Source organism: Coenobita brevimanus, chromosome 6, assembly GCF_032717465.1.
Source record: "Coenobita brevimanus isolate Jiangsu-jjx chromosome 6, ASM3271746v2, whole genome shotgun sequence".
NCBI classification, from domain to species: Eukaryota; Metazoa; Arthropoda; class Malacostraca; order Decapoda; family Coenobitidae; genus Coenobita; species Coenobita brevimanus.
In genome coordinates, this window is record NC_136959.1 from 67,247,009 (window position 1) to 67,268,337 (window position 21,329).

General features: G+C 40.0%; 1 protein-coding gene across 1 annotated transcript in view; it reads left to right on the forward strand.

Moving 5' to 3' along the window:
- Nucleotides 1-6,540, forward strand: part of CRAT (Carnitine O-Acetyl-Transferase) — an 81,318-nt gene extending 74,778 nt beyond the window's left edge. Inside the window, exon 13 of the mRNA XM_080272853.1 lies at nucleotides 4,497-6,540. Within this exon, the coding sequence (XP_080128979.1) occupies nucleotides 4,497-4,715 (219 nt within the window). The 3' untranslated portion in view covers nucleotides 4,716-6,540. The remainder of the gene's footprint in view (nucleotides 1-4,496) is intronic.
- The last annotated feature ends 14,789 nt before the right edge of the window (nucleotides 6,541-21,329 follow it).

A 21,329-nucleotide genomic window follows, 5' to 3' on the forward strand; every position in this document is an offset into this window, starting at 1 on the left:
TCCATTATTGCTTTCATGGCTGCTGGCTTTGAACAGCGCCTTATTGTACCGGTGTCAGTGACGTTGAGTTAGGGTGAGCTATAAAAAAATGAGAGCAATTATGGGAATGGAATGAAGGTCACTGGTGTGTTTACATGACCCTACTCTACCATCTCAAGCAGTCAGGTGTTCACAGTTCACTTCATCCCAGATGTTTTCGATGATGTTTACATGCTAATGTAACACGCATCCTAATTTTATTCATTCTTACACGAATCATAACAAATCACAGGATGGGTTTAGGGGGGGAGGGGAGGAAAAAAAAAAAAAAAAAGCCAGGTGTGCCAGACAAGTCTTTTCACATATGTAAGAGAAAGAAATTGATGTTAGAATCTTGAAAAAATGGTCCCAAGGCCAACCACGGGAGCATGCAAATATCTGAACCCACAGCCATTGAGGGGGCTAAATATACGTTTTACTTTAAGCAGTAAAAGCACCTTACCAAATCAGTTCTAAATGCCATATTTTTCAGATTATTTCTGGGTTGGTAAATACAGTAAACGTTTCTAAACGTGGCCTAACCGAGCTTATCTGTACCTAATAATTTAACCTAACCTAACCTCCAGTTGGGAAACTGGGAAACGATATCCACCTTTGAGCACATTAAGTTTCTTCCACTGCGCTGGAAACGATCGTAGGGGAAAGTGACAATAATAACAGAGAGGAAATTTTTCAGCAAGAAAAAGTAATTTGCCAAACTGAAAGTTGTCAAAAAATTACAGAAACAAGCTGGAGGATTATGAATTGAATTGATAAGGTCTTTCTGCTGCTTCAAGTGTACAGTGAAAGACACAAGTATCTTCCCAAAGTCTGATGAATATAGCGTGGAAAAATTGAACTGTTTGAAAAATGCTCTAGTAGAAACAGGGTTTTCATTGTATTTTGCATGGTGTAAATTTTCTTCAGACTGGACTGGGAAGATAGCTGTGTCTTTCATTTTACATTTACTGGTAAATAAATCAATCTAACAGTACTTGTGTTTTGTTTCTGTCAGATAAATCATGATTTCAGACTATTCAGGCACCTCTTCGCACCTTATAGTCTGGATAATTGGGCCATCTCTGTATTTCCTTTCGTATCGAGTATTGATTTTCTTATCATCGAGACAGATATTTTCGTGTTGTGGAATATGTCCTATATTCATCGCTTTCGTACCATCGAAAATTCGCACTTCAGGTTTTCGTATTTCAGTGACTCACTGTACTGCGTTATGCTGTATTTTTATTATAGGTATTGTATTTATATGTACAACTTCATGCAGTATTGTATTTACATATTCAACTTCATAAACCATTGAATTCTCCATGTAAAACCTCATAGAGTTAGTTTAAATTATGTTTGAGCATGTAGGACTGAACGACTCCCCTTAGACAATAGAGCGAACAGAGTTCAGTAATCCCTCGGATGTACCGAACCCCTCGGATATAGTGAACTTTCGGATATAGCGACCCACCCCACCCCCAATTAGTTTGTTATATCGAGGGTTTACTGTGTGTGTGTGTGTGTGTGTGTGTATATATATATATATATATATATATATATATTTATATATATCATCATCAGCATCATCAGCCGTTTTGAGTATCCACTGCAGGACCGGCCTATCCCGACCGAAGTCGGGACGATATAGCCATTGTATCTCTACCAAGTGGCTTAGGCTGTCTGGTAGAGATTGTATGTAGGGTGAGAAGTGCTTGTAAGTGTAATTGTAGTGTTGGAGTGGCTTTGGATGTGTGTGTAGTCTGTGAACCAAGTGTAATCGGCCCGTGCAAGGCGACTGGGTGCAAGCATACTTTACAGTAAGCGACACTGGTTCAACCACAGCACCCCTTGTGTCCGCCAATGCAGTACATGGCCGGGTGAACACTCCCAAAGTTTGTTACCCTGGTGGGGCCCGAACCCTGGTCCATCCGTGTACGAAACGCACATATATATATATATATATATATATATATATATATAAAAGTATATATATATATATATATATATATATATAAAAGTATATATATATATATATATATATAAATCCTTCAAAATGCCTCTCCCCTTTCTTCTGCCTCTCGATGAATTCTAGCTTGGTGGCCTGAGGGAGGTGCCGCCTCTTCTTTGGGTTCTCAGAAGGCTTCCTAGGCATCATGAGCTGAGTAAAATGCAGTAGCAAGGGCAGAAAATGCAGCAAGAAAAAAGCACCATCCAATGTGAATTATGCGACAGAGTGGCACTGTGGCGGGAGAAATTTAAACAAAACATCACGTGGGAGCAGAAGCGTTTTTCATTGGGCGACATCACGATCACGTTACAATAGCGGGCGAGGGAGGCTACTTGATCGGAAGTTTTTATTGGTTCTCAGCATCACGGGAACGTCCAGTATGACCGTGTTGGACCAGAGGTGATCGTGCTAGAGGCAAACTCTGCAGATTTCACCCACTTCTCGGAGCTCCGTCGGTGTTATGCTTACGCACCCGTTTTACAGTACTTAAATCGTATTATCTATCTATCTGTCTATTGCCAAATGCCTCAATCCCGTTTGGGGTGGCCACAAACAAATCTCCTCCAAGTCGCTCTATCCCCCGCCATTTCACTGCCCTGCTCCCAACTCACACCCCCCTCTCTCACATACCTCTCCACCCCATCCCTCCATCTCATCCTTGGCCTCCCCCTCCTTCTTCCCCCCTCCACCTCACTCACATACACTCTCTTCATCAGTCTTTCACCCTCCATCCTCTCCACATGGCCAAACCACCTCAGTGTGTTCCTCATAACACTTCCTATGACATCCACATCCGCACCACAACGCTCCTTTATATCCTCATTCGTCAGCCTGTCTCTCCATGTGACTCCACAGGCTCCTCTTAAATAACTCATTTCCACTGCTCTCACTCTTGACTTGTGTCCTTCCAGCAACGTCCAAGCTTCACTTCCGTATGTTAGAGTTGGTATCACAATACTGTCATGTAGTAACTTTTTCACTTCCATGCTTACTTCCCTGTTTCTTATCACTGCTTTCAAAGAACCAGCAACCTTTCTTCCCTGCTGTACCCTTTCAAGCACTTCACCCTCCAAACCTCCATCCTTACTCATCACACTACCCAAATACTTAAATGTACTCACATTTTCCAATTCCTCACCATCCAACCTCGCTGTACATTCACTGACTTCACCTCTCTCAAAGACCATCACTTTACTCTTCCCTACATTCACCTTTAGATTCCATTTCTTACACACTCTCCCAAACTCATCCACCAAGCCTTGCAGCTCCCCTTCGTCTTCACTCAACAACACAGTATCATCTGCAAACAACAGTACAGGGAGTTTCCAAACACTATCCTCTCTCACCAGGGCCACTCCAACATCCACTACCCTACCTTGTACCTCTTTTATTACCCCATCCATGTACAGATTGAACATCCATGGAGACATGACACATCCCTGTTTCAACCCAACTTTCAAAGAGAAAAATTCACTTAATTCACCATCCACACGCACTGCAGCCTTCGCACCATCGTACATACTCTTCACAGCATTCAACAACTTCCCATCTACTCCATATATTCTTAACACTTTCCACAATCCTTGTCTATCCACCCTGTCATATGCTTTCTCCAAATCCATGAAAGCCGCATACAACTTCTTTCCCTTCTCTAGAAACTTTTCCACTAAAGATCTAAGAATGAATATCTGATCTACACAACCTCTTCCCTTCCTAAAGCCTCCCTGTTCTTCTCCAACTAATTTCTCTGTTCTTTCTCTAACTCTGTCAATAAGTATCCTACCATACACTTTTCCTATTATACTAAGAAGACAAATGCCCCTATGATTACCACACACTTCTTTTTCCCCTTTTCCTTTGTACAAGGGAATAATTATACCTGACTTCCAATCCTCCGGGACCTTACCTTCCTCCCAGGCCAATCTGCACATCTTCCACATCCATTCTACTACTATCTCTCCCCCATGCTTCAGCATTTCACCACACACTCCATCAATTCCTGGGGCTTTCCCCGATTTAACTTTCTTCATTGCTTCCACAACTTCTATCCTACTGATTTCTTCCTGCCTTCTCACCTCCCTCCTTCTCCCAGCCATTCCCCAGCCACTTATACTCGCATTACTTCCATCCTTTTTGTTCAACAATTCCTTAAAGTGTTCTCTCCATCTGCTCACTTTTTCTCCCTTCTCCACTAGTAATCTACCATTTTTATCTTTCACTCCCCTGCTAACTTCACTTCTACCCTGTCTTACTCTTTTCACATCTTCGTACTAATTTTTTGCTCTCCGTGCTGGACGCGAATCGTGCTGGACAAATGCGTGTTGGACGTGAGGATACTGTATATATATACAGTATATTGCATTCTTTGAGGAAATAAGAGCACAGCAGAGTTACACTTAATTGAGAAATGTATGTATCTTTTAATAAAAACTTGCTTAAGTAATTTTATTGATTATATTGATGTCAGGTACCAGCTCGCTGTGAAGCCTTTATGTGCTTTGGTCCACTGGTTCCTGATGGATATGGATGCTGCTACAATCCCAGGGAGAATGAAGTTTACTTTGGTACCTCAGCTTTCAACTCCTCTCCAGAAACTTACTCTGGAACCTTCCGAGAGGCTTTAGAACAGAGTCTGATGGAGATGCATGATGTTCTTGTAGAGGACTCACTTAAGGCTAAGCTTTAAGCTCGGTGGTAAGTTTTTCCTCAGCAAGCATACAAAATAATTGCTTCTGTATAAATAATGAGTAAAATTTAAATAAGTGCTAAAAATCAAAAGCTGTTGATAGGGAAAAGTTTTACAAGAGTAAGTGCACACTAATAATTTATTAATAGAATTTAAAGGACTTTTTCATGCAAAGATTTGTAGCTTCATTCCACAGTTTGATATATGGAATAATATACCTGTATAGGCTAATTCCGACCATATATATACAGTAACCTCATGCTTTAGGCATTGAATGTATCGAACCTGCATTCCTTGTAACAGGAAATCACATACCAGTAATTGGTAATGTACCATAAGAACCATTTTTTAAAGTTAATGTATTCCCCAAATAGCCTGACTCAACTTCCTAGACATATTTTGCCTCCTGCCCATTCATTAATATATTGCCTGAAACATATACAGTAGTCATGATAGAAATCATGAACTGACATTAGCCATCATTAATCGCCTGGTCTGTAATTACTGTGTAGTTTTGTACATGCCATTTTATGGGAAGGTTTTATTACTACTATTTTTCTCATAATTCCCAACATACTTGCCAGAAGGTTGCCAGCAGCCATACTGCAGGGACAGCCTTGTCCTCTTGTTTGTGTAGCGCTTGCTGGTCAAGTGTCCAAGTCATAGGGATGAAAGACAGGGCCTCTTAGTGGAATATCATGTGAGAGATGAGCAGTATTGTGCTCCCATTCCTCCATTCTTGAGGAGGATACCTGTAGTCCTATCTGTGGAGTTTATCAAGCTTTTCAAAATTTACATAGCAATAATTTCATACTTGTCATGTGCTTCATTGATATTACTAGGATGAGAGGTACATTTTTAATCATTTTGTGAATTTTGAGAAGTTTTATGTCCTTTTATATATAAATTACAATCTACTTACTGGATGCATTGTTGCCTTAGATGACTACATTTAATGTGACAACTAAATGATTTCTTGTAGGCCAGGAAATCACTAACTACACTGGATGGTAACCATATAACCAAATGGATGGCTGATCGTCAGGTGGGTTAAGGCAGTCAGACTGGATTTTATTTTTTTTTTAATGCAAGAATGAAGGAACCAAAGGCCAGGAGCCCGCAAACCGTTCCTTCCAAGAAAAAACTAAAATAATACAAAAGAGAGCCATAAGGGATTACATTCAAGGGATGATTGGGGTTTGTTGCTTACATAATATCATTCAGGGACAAGCAACTGACCACTCTCATTATAAATATCAGAATTAAGTGGCCAAGCCCTAGAATTCCATGATCAGATATTTTTATCAGTTACCTTAACGAGTCATTCTGCCCAGTGTACAATACACGACAACACAACATTTCTGGGTCGCCAGAAGTGGTATTTAGACTTTTGTAAGTAAAAGAATAGGCAGTATTTACTTGGAGGGAGTATGATTTCTCTATATGGGCAGTTTGATGTCTTGCGTTGACTTGATTCGTTGATATCAGGATAACAGTCCAGCCAGAGTACATTTTTCTAGCATTCCACAAGCAGGCCACAGTTGAGGTTGCAGTATAAAATATGATCATGCAAGCCAGGAATGCACAAAGCCATAGTTTACTGTATGTCAGAATGCAAGATAGGATGTGGGTAAGCAATAAAACCAGATTTGATGACAAAATTTTTGGCTTTAGCTAGGCGTATCTTATATACTGCGTGTATATATATATATATATATATATATATATATATATATATATATATATAGTTTTTTTTCTTGTTTATGGTAAGTTTCTGGTGTTTTTTCTTTGCTGTTAAATAAATTTTACATACTCATAGTGTTTATCCATCCATCCATCATCCAATCCTATGTTGCTCCATGAGGGACGTAGGAGCCTGGGGCCAGCAAGTTGGTCCTGACATTTAAGATGAGAGTGACCAGCCTCACTCATCCCTGGGTGGGATTACGTGAGCAGTAATCCCCAGCCACCTCTTGGATATAAACTTTCACTGGCTCAATCTGATTGGAGCACTGTAATTACCCACTAAACCACCAAGTGCCAAAATTTGGTTATATGGTTACCACCCAGAGTAGTAAATGGTTTCCTGGTGTACAGGAAATTATTTGGCTTGTCACTCAGTGTAGAGTCACCCACAGGCAGAAGGAAGAGGAAAGATTGAAGGAAAGAAAGACAAGAGAATGAAAGGAAAGAAGGATGGAGGAGAGGAAAGTTTTATATATATATATATATATATATATATATATATATATATACACACACACACACACACACACACACACACACTCCTCACCCTGCCCTAGGGTGGGAAAAGAGGTCCAGATGGTGGTGATGATATATATACAGTATATATACAGTAAAAGTCCTGTAATCTGAATGGCAGGGGACTGAGGATCTTTTGGACTATTTGGAGGGACCTTTGAAAACATTTAAAATATGTACATGATTTTTAAATAAACATTTAAAATTATATGGGCTATTGTTTTAGACACCAGAAATGCAAAGAAGCGTAGCTGAATAGTTGCAGGCAGTTACATCCAAGTGTAGGTCCAAGCCAGATGAATCCTTAGATGAAGCCCAGAAAAAAAAAAAAAAAAAAGCCTCCCTCCCCCAAATCGACAAATTTCGCTTTGAAGAATTCGGAGTATTGGGTTACTCGGAGTATTGGTGGTTGGACTGGAGGCCTTTTACTGTATGTACTGTATATTGGGGATGTGCAGAAAAGGAATGCAATGCCAGGAAATGTGACACTCACAGAGGTGAAGAACTCTGTGAAGTGGCCAAAAAATGGGAAAGAAACTGGGGTTGATGAGGTGTATGCAGAGATGATTGAATGTATTGGAGAGAGTGGAATGAAGTGCTTGTTGGTGATATGTAAGAAGGCATGGATAAGTGAAACAATATCAGCAGAGTGAAAAAAGGCAGTGATTGTACCCCTGTACCAAAATAAATGTGAGTGAAGTGAATGCAAGAATTATCGTGGCGTAAGTCTGTTGAGTGTGGTAGGTAAGGTATATGGAAGAATTATTACACAGAAAGTAGGAGAGAGATCAGAAGTCCTGGTGAGTGATGAGCAGGGTGGCATTAGGAGTGGCAGAGGATGTGTGGATCAAATATTTGCAGTAAGATAGTGGAGAAGATGTGTGAGAAGGATTGTTAGGTGTCTATGGCATTTGTGGATCTGGAAAAAGCATACAACAAAGTAGACAGAGAAGGATTGTGGAAGGTTTTGCACATGTACAATGTAGATGGTAAGCTGCTAGGTGCCGTCAAGAGTTTTTTATGATGGTAGTGAGGCATGTGTAAGGGTATATAGACATCTAAGTGATTGGTTCACGATCAGTGTGGGCATGTGACAAGGATCTGTGGTGTCATCAAGGTTGTTCAATAAATACATGGCTGGGGTGATAAGTAAAAACACGAGTAATGGAGAGAGGGATGGCGTTGGTAATGAATGGTGATTGATTGAATATCTCAAAGTTGTTGTATGCTGATGATGCAGTGCTACTTGCAAATACCGCACAAGAACTTGGTAGACTTGTGCAGAATTTTCCTGATGTCTGTGATTGTTGTGCCTTGAGAGTAAATGTAGAAAAGAGTATAGTGATGGCAATCGAGACAGAAGGTGACTCCCAGTGTGATGTTATAGTGAACGGCGAGAGACTGGGTATGGTGAGAATTCAAATACCTTGGTACACTGATAGAAAAGAGAGGAAAATGCGTAAAAGAAGTGGGAAGTAGAGTGGCACAAGGAAGGAAAGTCGCTGGTGCTATGAAGGCCATGATGAGAAACAGAGGCTTAAATGTTGCAGCTATGCGAGGCTTACATGAAGTGCTAACTTTCACATATGGATATGAGACTGTGGTGTGGCATGAAAATGAAAGTCAAGAGTGACAGTAGTGGAGATGGGACTGCTGAGAAATGTATGTGGAGTATAGAAAGCGGATAAGATACAAAATAATGTGATTCGTGACATATGTGGAGTGAGGAAGTCTGTGGACACCAGAATCGAAGAGTGTGTTCTGAGATGGTATGGTTAGGTGGAGAGATGGATAACAATAGAGTGGTGAAAAAGGTATATCTGAGTGAATCTGAAGAGGGAGAAGGTGAGGTAGGCCAAGGAGAAGGTGGAGGGATATGGTAATTGAGTGTATGAGGAAGAGAGGTATGGATGTCGGTGAGGCTAGGAGGCTGGCAAGAGATCGAAATGGCTGAATGAATGTTGTGAGAAGTGCATGGTCAGGGATTTGGCACCCCTTTTGAACATGACAGCGTTTGGGTTGACTCTGTTGGATACGTTTAGGTGAAGCAACAGAATGTGGTAAAAGCTTTTGGCGTATCAGATAGAGCCAGGACTCCGGAGGCTTTGACGAGTGAATGGAAGCGTGGCCCATTGGCTTGGGCAGACTTAGGTTGTCTGGACTTTGCTACTCCTCACCCTTCCCTAGGATGGGAAAAGTGGTCCGGATGATGGTGATGATGATATATACTGTATCTAAACAAAACTATATACAATATATATATAGTTTCATTTTCATTTTTGAAGGCTCCAACATGCTTGCGTGCGTTGGCCTTGTTCATCTAGTGGCAGCTCTCCATCCTACTCGATCTCTGCCAGCTTCCCTATTTAGTCTCATAACCCTGAGGTCACACTCAGTGACCTCGTCCCAGGTCTTTTTCGGTCTACCTCTCACTACCCTACCCCCATCGTTAACACCTCCCACTTTCTGCACCCAATTATTATCCCCCATCCTTTCTACATGCCCAAATTATCTCGGCTACCTCTCCTCATCACCAATACACTCCGGTCCCATCCTACCTCTCAACTCTTCCATTGTAAACCTAGCCTCCCCCAGGCTTTGCACTCAAGGATGCATTGCACATCCACGTAATCATCACCATTTCTGTACGTTTGAGGCAGCAAATATCCTCTTCCTTTAGTGCCCAAGTCTCACTGTCATACAGCATTACACTCCTAACACATGCTGCATACAAAGATTCATTAGGACAGAGTGAGAGCCCTCTCAGTGTCAGGAGAGGCAACAGCTCCCTGAACTTCGTCCAGCCACTCCTCACACTAGCCACAGAGCTAGCTCCTGCCCTACCTATCTATCTATCTGTCTATTGCCAGACGCCTCAATCCCGTTTGGGGTGACCACAAACAAATCACCTCCACGTCGCCCTGTCCCTCGCCATTTCACTGCCCTGCTCCCAACTCACACTCCTCTCTCTCATATACCTCTCCATCCCATCCCTCCATCTCATCCTCGACCTCCCCTTCCCTCTCTACCCCTCCACCTCATTCACATACACTCTCTTCGTCAGTCTTTCACCCTTCATCCTCTCCACATGGCCAAACCACCTCAGTGTATTCCTCCAAACGCTTCCTGTCACATCCACATCCACACCACAACGCTTCTTTATATCCTCATTTGTCAGCCTGTCTCTCCATGTGACTCCACAGGCTCCTCTTAAATAACTCATTTCCACTGCTCTAACTCTTAACTTGTGTCCTTCCAACAACGTCCAAGCTTCACTTCCATACGTTAGAGTTGGTATCACAATACTGTCATGTAGTAACTTTTTCACTTCCATGCTCACTTCCCTGTTTCTTATCACTGCTTTCAAGGAACCAGCAACCTTTCTTCCCTGCTGTACCCTTTCAAGCACTTCACCCTCCAAACCTCCATCCTTACTCATCACACTACCCAAGTACTTAAACGTACTCACATTTTCCAATTCCTCACCATCTTACCTCTCTGTACATTCACTGACTTCACCTCTCTCAAAGACCATCACTTTACTCTTCCCTACATTCACCTTTAGATTCCGTTTCCTACACACTCTCCCAAACTCATCCACCAAGCCTTGCAGCTCCCCTTCGTCTTCACTTAACAACACAGTATCATCTGCAAACAACGTACAGGGAGTTTCCAAACACTGCCCTCTCTTATTAGGGCAGCTCCAACATCCACAGCCCTACCTTGTACTGTATCTCTTTTATAACCCCATCCATATGCAGATTGAACAACCATGGAGACATGACACATCCCAGTTTCAATCCAACCTTCAAATAGAAAAACTCACTCAGTTCACTATCCACACGCACTGCAGCCTTAGCACCCTCATACATACTCTTCACAGCATTCAACAACTTCCCATATGCTCTGCTCCATATATTCTTAATACTTTAGACAATCCTTGCCTATCCACCCTGTCACATGCTTTCTCCAAATCCATCAAGGCCGCATACAACTTCTTTCCCTTCTCAAGAAACTTTTCCACTAAAGATCTAAGAATGAATATCTGATCTGCACAACCTCTTCCCTTTCTAAAGCCTCCCTGTTCTTCTCCAACTGATTCCTCTGTTATTTCCCTAACTCTGTCAATAAGTATCCTACCGTATACTTTTCCTGTTACACTAAGAAGACAAATGCCCCTAGGATTATCACACACTTCTTTTTCTCTTTTCCCTTTGTACAAGGGAATAATTATACCTGACTTCCAATCCTCCGGGACTCTACCTTCCTCCCAGGCCAATCTGCACATCTTCCACATCCATTCCACCACTCTCTCTCCCCCATGCTTCAGCATTTCACCACACACTCCAACTCCTGGGGCTTTCCCCATTTTGACTTTCTTCATTGCTTCCGTAACTTCCATCCTACTGATTTCTTCCTGTCTTCTCACCTTCCCCTTTTTCCCAGCCATTCCCCAGCCACATATACTCGCATTACATTCATTCTCTATGTTCAACAATTCATTAAAGTGTTCCCTCCATCTTCTCACTTTTTCTCCCTTCTCAATTAGTAATCTACCATTTTTATCTTTCACTCCCCTGCTAACTTCACTGCTACCCTGTCTGGCTCTCTTTACCTCTTTCTAGAACATTTTCTTACATTCCCTCCACTTGACACGCAAATTTCTTCCAAATTCCTCATCCACTGTCTTCTTACTTTCTCTTACTAATCTTTTCACCTGTCTCTTCCTTTCTACATATAACTCACTCTTCCGTCTCTCAACTTCTTCCACGCCCCTATTTCTCATCCATTCATTATATGCTTTTTTCTTTTGTGCCACAGCCTGTCTCACCTCTTCATTCCATCATGCAGTTCCCTGCACCTCCTTTCGTCTTCTCTTCACCCAACACACCACGTCATATGCTGTACATATTTCTTCTGTGAATATCTTGCACACACCTTCCACATACCCTATCTGCTCCAATTCATGTTTACCCATTCGTTCCTCCACTTCACTCATATTCTGCCTTTTTCTCATCCTCTTGTAACCTCTCCACTCTCCTTGCATATACTTCTTCCTCCCGTCCTTCCCATCTTCTGTTTCTCCCTTTTACTTAGACCATGATTCTGACCACCACCAAGTGGTGGTCGGAAAGTACACTCCCCCAGCCTCTATATGCTCTTGCATCCATTACACATCTTCGCATCCTCTCATCCACACACACATAATCAATCATTACATATATATATATATATATATATATATATATATATATATATATATATATATATATATATATATATATATATATATCACCATCCACTCACTCGATGTAGTGCTGCTTTGGGTGTTTGCTGTTTCCTCTCTTCCATCCTTCCTATTTTGTCCTTTTTTCCTTCATTCTTTCCTCTTCTGCCTACGAGTGACTTTACACTCCCTCTTCTGTCTTTCTTTCCTTCATTCTCTCCTCATCCTTCTGCCTGTGAGTGACTCTACACTGAGTGACAAGCCAAATGGTGTCCTGTACTCCAAGTAACCGTTTACTATGCTGGGTGGTAACCATATAAACAAATTATGGCGCCTGGTGGTTTAGTGGGTAATTAAGGTGCTCCAGTCGGATTGAGCCTGTGTAGATTTATATCGAAGGGGTGGTTGGGGTTTATTGCTCACTTAATGCCACTCAAGAGTTGAGTGAGGCTGGTCACTCGCATCTATAATCTCTGGACCAACTTGCCTAGCCCCGGGTTCATTCGCTCCTTATGGGGCGACACAGGATTGGATGATGGATATATATATATATATATATATATATATATATATATATATATATATATATATATATACCGCTCGCTGGTGCAGTGGTAACGCTCTCGCTTGCCAACTGGTGGACGGGAGTTCGCGCCTCGCTCAGGGTGCGAAGTGTCACTGACGAAGTGGGTGGTTACTGTCCCCCTTGAGCAAGGGGACGGATGTGTGCGTGTGTGAAGGCCACAGCCTTGCCCTTAGATCGGACTATATGAGCTCTCAGCTCGCTTCCGGGAGGGTAAAAGCTGACGATCACGACCATCAAGTGATCCTGACCGACCCGGTGAATTACACACACACACACACACACACACACACACAACTAATGTTTCTGTTTCTCAAGTTCTGTATTATGTGTGGTTCTCTGCTTAAAGGGTTTATGCTAATTTGTTGGTGCAGGAAACAGACACACAGTATGTTCTGTTTATTCAATATATTTAACAGTAACTTAAGATTCTAACATTAGTAATGAGAATTATTTAAAGTATTAGAATAAATTCTAGGTAAGCCTCTGTCTAATGTAACTCCATCCACTATACAAGTGCAGTATTTTATTGAAGTGCTAACATACCAAATTGCACAAAGTGACTTAAATAATCTGACATAAAGATATTGTATATATATTTATATGTACTGTATGTATAGTATAGAATTTTTTATATGACCATTCTTAATATTCCTGCTAGATATGTAAGGCATCCCAAAGAAGAATAGGAAAAGTGCCATAAACATTGCCATAGTGTTGAGCGAAGTGAAATTTTTAAAAATTCGAACTAATTCATATATGGTGCTTTCTCATATAATTTATTGTTCTTTCACTTCCAGCTATTATTTGTTTTGCAGGAATGTATCACCAGATAAATCCCCTCAAAATTATGTTGATGGAGCGACAATACCTAACTGAAAACAAAGTTGATTCATCATATGTAGATTACATAGTAAGTTTGAACTGTACAGTATCACTGTTATATGCTGCAGTATATAAAATGGTTCACATAGCTACCTTTAAGTTCATTTTTCTAGCATAAAGTTTGATGATACAGGATGCATAATTATTGAAAAACATTATCTTGGAAAATAAACATTAAGCTAGAAAGTCACAAGAATGATTAGTTAGTTATGCCATTCTTCGGAGGACTCTAGCCGTATTGGAAGTGGCAGAACTAGGAATTTCCAAAATGCATTCAGGGGAATAGCTTGTACAGTGCGAAGATACTTAATTTTTGCCACATTCGTGTTTTTCTAGTTATTCCTTGGAATGCCTTGCATGCTGTAGGAAACCCCTGTTATTGGGGCTGTTAGATATAGTGGTTATCAGATAGTTATTTGTTGCATAGAATTGTTTGTGATGAATTATTAAAGCTCCCTCTTTGGTTTCAAACTTTCTTATGATTCCTTATGGTCTTGGTCCTTAAGTTTTCAAAAGAAGGCAAAATATTTTATTTAGGTGAAAATCCTTTTTCAGTATGGAATCTAGTGTTCAACTTACATTAATGATATAGCAAAAGTTTCACCAAAAAATGTAAATTGTTGAAGTAGGCTTGCACCATTGTCTTTCCATATGGTTCCAGGGATGCTTACTCTCTACAGGTTAGTTTACACAGCCAGTTCAAAGCATGTTGTAGTGTGTATGTGTGTGCACATGTACATGCATACATACCTGTGTGTCTGCATGTATGTACAGTATATAAGAGGAAGGCGACCACATCACTGCCAAGCAATTTATCTCATTGATTATTGCACTGAAGCATGGATGATTGTTCACACTACCACTTCACAGTCAGTTTTCTTGTCCTCCATTTACTATGCTTTGAAATGAAGGATAAAAAATACAGTATACTACCTGTCTTATCCTGCTATTACTCTCAAAGAGGCAGGATGAGTTGTTGGATGTTGGTAATGCTTTTGCAGATGAAGTCCTTGAACAACTGCTTCTTTAATGTTGTCAGTGTAACATGAAAGCCAGAACTACCCAGGTTGCAAAATGTTTGGTATACTGTATTTGCAAAACTTGGTCCAACTTACCTACATTGAAGCTGTGATGACATGATGAGAAAGAGATAAGGAAGAATGTATATGGTAAAACCTCACTGTAACGGACAAATTGGGGCCCAAGCCAATCTGAAAAAAATGAAATTTCGATAAAAGCAACATCCAGACTTCTCCCTGCTAACCGTGACTTTTTCTGGTATATCAGACATTAGTCTGGATGGCACCAACTGTTTTTAAACTGTTTTCACTACCATTGCAGTACTGTACTTTATTATATATTCACTACAATGATCAAATGGTATAATATATAACGTAATAATACTGTACTGTACTGCTGGTTCCCTGCTGCAATGATAAGAAACAGGGAAGTGAGCATGGAAGTGAAAAAGTTACTACATGACAGTATTGTGATACCAACTCTAACATATGGAAGTGGAGCTTAGACCTTGTTGGAGGAATAGAAGTCAAGAGTGAGAGCACTGGAAATGGGTTATTTGAGAGGAGCAAGTGGAGTCACATGGAGAGACAGACTGATAAATGAGGAAGTGAAGGAGCGTTGTGGTGTGGATGTGGATGTGATAGGAAGCTTGAGGAGAAACACACTGAGGTGGTTTGGCCATGTGGAGAGGATGGAGAGTGAAAGACTGACGAGGAAAGTGTATGTGAATGAGGTGGAGGGGATGGAGTGGAGAGGTATATGAGAGAGGGGGGTGTGAGCTGGGAGCAAGGCAGTGAAGTGGCATTGAACAGGGCGACATGGAGGCGATTTGTTTGTGGCCACCCCTTACGGGATTGAGGCGTCCGGCAATAGATAGACAGATAGATAGTGAACCATAACACCAAGTGCATAGATAGCTGTTCTTTTATGTTTGTCGACTCCAGTTTCTAAATTTTACCATGAAAACAACAACAAAGCTAGGATGAAGAATGAGAGTGATATGCTGTGCTGCAAGAGTCATCAGCAATGGAATCCAAGGGGCGATTAGGGTATTTTGATTGTGTATAATGCTGCAAGGGGCATTGGGTCTCTAGAGTGTTAAATTTTCTGAACTACAGGAACGTTAGCCTAGTTTTGGGCACCCCATATCCCGGAGGGAGTAATATATAAGAAACTTTATCATTCTTATTGGGTAACTACGATGTGGTGGTATGCAAAAAGGGGGTAGTTCAGTCCAGGAAACAGCCTATAAGGGGGGGGGGGCATGATGCCAGTGAAGGGGTGAAATAATTTTATAAACAAGAAAAGTTTGGCATCAGGAATCGTTTAAGTATGTTCATTTGTTACAACAGCTAAATATTAATAACCACAATAAAAATGATTTGTATTTATTGACAATACAAACTGTACAAACGAAGATCTAATTTTATAAATTTTACATCGGAATTCGAACGCTACGTGGTGGTTTCGTCGTCAGTCACAGTGTTGTTGAAATGCAGGTATTTGAGGTGTACGTAATTCTTCCTCACTGTATTCAGATTCCATATATATCCATGTATAGAAGATACGTTTTTAAGTCTTGATAAGACCCAGTGTGGTGGTGCTCATAACACTGTAGCGTAATGGTACTTATACCAGTGATCGGTACTTTTTTTACTGTGGTATTAGTGATGTTTATGCATTCGCCGTTATGTTATATTAGGTTAATACATCATGTTATAGAAACATTTTGTTACTCGGTACAGTCATGACGATTGTGATGACATGTTCTTGAAGTGGTAATGATGATTTATTTTTGTAAGGTACCTAATGTGACGACTCCAATTTGCGGAATTAATGAAGTTTAGGACCAATATGGCTTTCAGGATTTTCAGTCTTACTATCCTTTAAATCTCTCTCTTCTGAGCACTTAGAACCCCATCAATAGGTGCCGCAAATGTATAACATTGTCGCCATATTGATCCTAAACTTCACTTTTAGCCAATTTGCATATGAAAGTGCTGAAACATTGTATAAAAATCAATACTTTACCACACGAGCGCAGATCTTCCAAAATTTCTCACTCAGATGGGTCTTTCACAGGTTGATGAGGATAGGTTAGGTTAGAAGTTTTGGTCTGATGAACTGGGGACTTCCAACAGTAGGTTTATTGATAGTCTTAGATGGTTTGTCATAAGGGGTCTGGGGGACGAAGCCACCTTAAAAGTTAGGTAAAATTTCGGATAATTTTTTTCAAAACTCCAACACCAGATTCCTAAGAAATAATAATGACAATCGTTATGCTGCACACTTTTAACTTTCGTGTGTGACGTTTCCTCGGCATTTTAATAATAGATATTGCGGGGCCTTTAATATGTGCCAGTGCTGGCGGTTAACGTTTCGTTCTTTTAAGGCGATGTGTTTTTGTTTCTTGGTGGTACATTTTTTTTTTTTTTTTTTTTTTTTTTAATAACAGAACGGAGGAAGGAAAAACAAATGGAGAAAAAAAATAATCCATACACCAGATTACTGGTGTCCTCTGTTCATAAAATATCTGTAACAGTTAGACTTGAAGAGTTGTAGGTTGAAATTTGGAGGAAAACAACTCTGGGGAAGCGAGTTCCAGAGAGATGCAGTTCGGGGAATGAAAGAATTCTGATAGGCAGAAGTTCTGCAATATGGTTGAGTGACATTCCAATCATGAGCGCTACCAGATGCCTGTGTAGCACGAGGGAAGGCATGGAGAGGTGGCACCATGGACGCAACTTCGTCTGAGCATTTGCCAAAAAAATATCTGTAAAATAATGCAAGGGAGGCAACATTCCTTCTTACTTGCAGGGGAGGTAGTTTATATGTAATGGCAGGGTTGTTAATGATTCTAACAGCTTTATTCTGAATTTTGTCTAGTTGCCTTAATGCAACCTCTCCACAACCATTCCACAAGGGTGAGCAATATTCAAGCTGAGAGCGCACATGACTCTTATAAATTATAGCTAACTGCTCATCGGCGAAGAAGTTACGGACTCTGTACAATAATCCAAGTTTCTTTGAGGCGGTTTTAGCAAGTGATCTGACATGAGAGGTCCAGCTGAGGGCACTGTTAAGTGAGACACCAAGAATTTCAATACTTTTGGAGATGGGAATATTAGTAGCACTGAAGGTAATGTACGAGTCTGGCAATATCTGTCTATTGGTAAACTGTATATATTTAGTTTTACTAGCATTAAAAGAGACAAGGTTGTTTTGTCCCCATTCACTGATTGTAGATAGATCTTCATTTATGGAGATGGCTGTATTGAGTTGAGAGGTAGAGATATTAGACTTTGTAAATGGATGTCTGAGTGTGAATGAACTATGTAGTGTTGAGTCATCTGCATATGAGTGAATGGGATTGTGAGTGACAGATAAGAGATCATTAATATGAACCAGAAATAGGGTTGGCGCCAGAACTGATCCCTTGCGGCACGCCGGTGTTAATTGAGTGGAAATTGAATATACATCATCTACTTTTACTCTTATTTTCCTGTCACTAAGATAAGAAGAAATCAAAGGAACAAAAGACGTTAGTCCATAGCAAGGGAGTTTGGACAGCAGGGAACGGTGCCATACTCTGTCGAAAGCTTTAGAGATATCAAGAGCTACTGCATGAGTTTCTCCAAAAGATCAATTGATTGATGGATGGTATGAGTTAAGAGATTGAGTATGTCAATGGTGGATCTTTCGTGGCGAAAACCGTATTGTCTATCATTAATTAAGTTGTTGGATTCAAGATGTTTAACAATATGCTTATTAATTAAAGTTTCAAATACCTTACCAAGAGAAGATGTGATAGCTATTGGTCTGTAATTGGAGGGGTCAGACGAACTTCCTTTCTTCGGAACTGGGTGGATATTGGCTTCTTTCCATGAATTTGGGAATAAAGAAGTACGTATGCATAGTCTGAATAATTTAGCTAGGACAGAGGCAAGTTCAGGGGAACACTTTTTCAAAACAATTGGCGGAATTCCATCTGGACCTGGAGCTTTGTTGGTAGGTAAATTGTCTAGGATGGATTTTACAAATCTTGTCTGTATTTTAAGTGGGGCAATTTCGGGAGAATCAAGTTCCAGTACTGAGACATTCTGGCTGGTATCATCCATGGTAGAGTTTCTTGCAAAGGTACTAGCAAAGATATCTGCTTTCCCACGTGGGTCATTTGTAATATTGCCATCTGAAGATTTTAGTGGGGGAATGGAAGATGACTTGTTAAAGTTATTATTGAAAGAATTAAGAGTTGACCAGAATATTCTATTGTCATTAGGGTTGTTAAGTAGTTTTGATGCTTGCTTTTGAAGAAAGTTTGATTTGGATAGATTTAATACAGCTTTTGCATGATTTCTAGCAATTTTAAATTGGGAGAGTGATTCAGGTGTTTTTGATTTTAAGTAAGAGTTATATGCTAATGACTTTTGGGCTGTTGCTCTGGCACAATTGCCATCAAACCATTTTGGAGAGTTTGATCTTTTAGTGAATTGTTGACTTGGTATGAATAAATCCATACCAGCTAGTATTAAGTCACAAATGTGGGACTGGGTAGAATTGGGATCACTAGAATGGACAGTATGCTTTTGTTTACCCTGGTGCATTATGGTCCTTACTCATGCAACCAGAGGGCCGGAAGTAGGTCTATCTCATCTCATGTTTTCAGGTTTGAAATAAGAATCAAGATGGACTCTAAGATAAAATTGGAAATTGATCTTGGTTAGGTTCAAAAGACACTGAAACGTTTAGGTTAAATGGCATTTGGGTAGGTTAATTCCCAAAATGGCTTGCAATTCATATTCGCTATTAAGGAAAAAAAAAAAAAAAAAAGCTAGGCTAGGGTAAGTGTTTACAAAGCCGTAACACCACATAAAAGACCCATCAGTATCTTGCATATTTTTTATTTGCGGAAGAAACATCAGAGAAGAAAGTTGATTTAGAATTGTGCAGCTTATCGATTCCCATTATTATTTCGTAGGAATCTGGTATTATGGTTTTGTAAAAAAAAAAAATCCAACATCTTTGTGCTTTGTACGCTTTGTAGTCAAAAACCAACAAACAGTTATTTGTGTTGCATTTGGTACTAAAATTCCTTTCCCGAAGAGCTTGAGAATGTTAGGTGGAATAGCTGCTTTCGTGTGGTAGTTTACCCCGAAAATGCAACCATGATAGTATATTGCTGTATTTATACGGCGGTATATACCGGGTATGTTTTTAATTATTAATGGAGGGTCCCAAAGGAAAGATCCACCCTGGATGCCACATAGGCTGGTGCTTAGGTATCCCTCCTGCCACTATGGAATCTTGCTGCATGCTCCGAAAGGTAGGTTTACATCTGGTTAAGACTAATTCAGGGTGGTAAAAAAAAAAAAAAATCTTTCCCCTATTATACCACCTTTCAATTTTTACAACTATTATTTTTTGCGCAAATACTTCATTCATGTAGTTTACTAGTGTAGTTACCTATTCCATAATGAGGTTTGGTAAAACAGTTTACCTCCTGCTATCATACACTTCTTAGTCACCACGTTTGCATGTTTTTACTGTTCTTAAAGTCATTATTATTATTATTATTATTATTATTATTTTTAGTCTTCTAAGCTATGAAATCCACAGTACAGAAAAATGGTGTAATAAAAGTTCCTTTGCTACCTGTGTAACTAGTTTGTCAGTTTCCCTCAGTTTATAAGCAGTTAGGAAAAAGGGATAGGATATTTTGCAACACATTCATGGCATAATGAGCACTGCCTGTATTCCAACAAGCAGGAAAATTTTATGACTAATTCCGTTAGAATGATATGTAAATTAGAAACCTACTTTCGCAGTACAGCAAACCAATGAAAGAATTATAGCCATATTTTGTATTGTGTTATTCAGCATTTCGGTCTGATTTGATCCATCTTCCTATCTTAAGGACCCACTCCAACAGAACAGTCATATTTTCTCAAGAAGCATAGACGGAGTATGTGCGTATAATTATATTATGAACAGTTCACAACACTGAAATGAAAACACAACTAACGCTTCGGGCTTTGAACTTGCATAGTTATTGGTGTTTTCGCAAGACTCTAGTAACATAACGAATATAAATGAATTAAATATTTTGCACCAAACGAAATAATCTTGGGTCAGTATGGATGTAATAATTACATGGTGAGGGTGAGTGAAGCAGGAGTGTGATGATGAGCTATGGGGAATGTGGGTGATGTACAGTGTATCTGAATGATGAAGTATGGTGAACATGAAGGATTAAGTTGGATGAATGTGGATGACGAAGTATGATGAATGTGGATAATGAAATAGGGTGAATGTGGATGATGAAGTTTGGTGCATATTAATTAAAGAGAATGAATGTAGTTACAAAGAGTTTGTGAAGCTGGGTAAATAATATTTTGTGTGGTACAAAGTGAATGTAGATGGTATGTTCTTACCTAGTTGTATCTTTACAGGAATGAGTCAAGCTCGTACTGCCCCGTGTATTATATCATTTTTATCATACATATCCTTAAATTTATGAATTGTTTTGGCACACACTATTTTATTTGGTAGTGATTTCCCCTGATCACTTGCCCTGTTTGGGAAACAATTTCCGTACGTCTTTATCACCTCTCTTTTTATGTAGTTTTTTTGCAGTGTT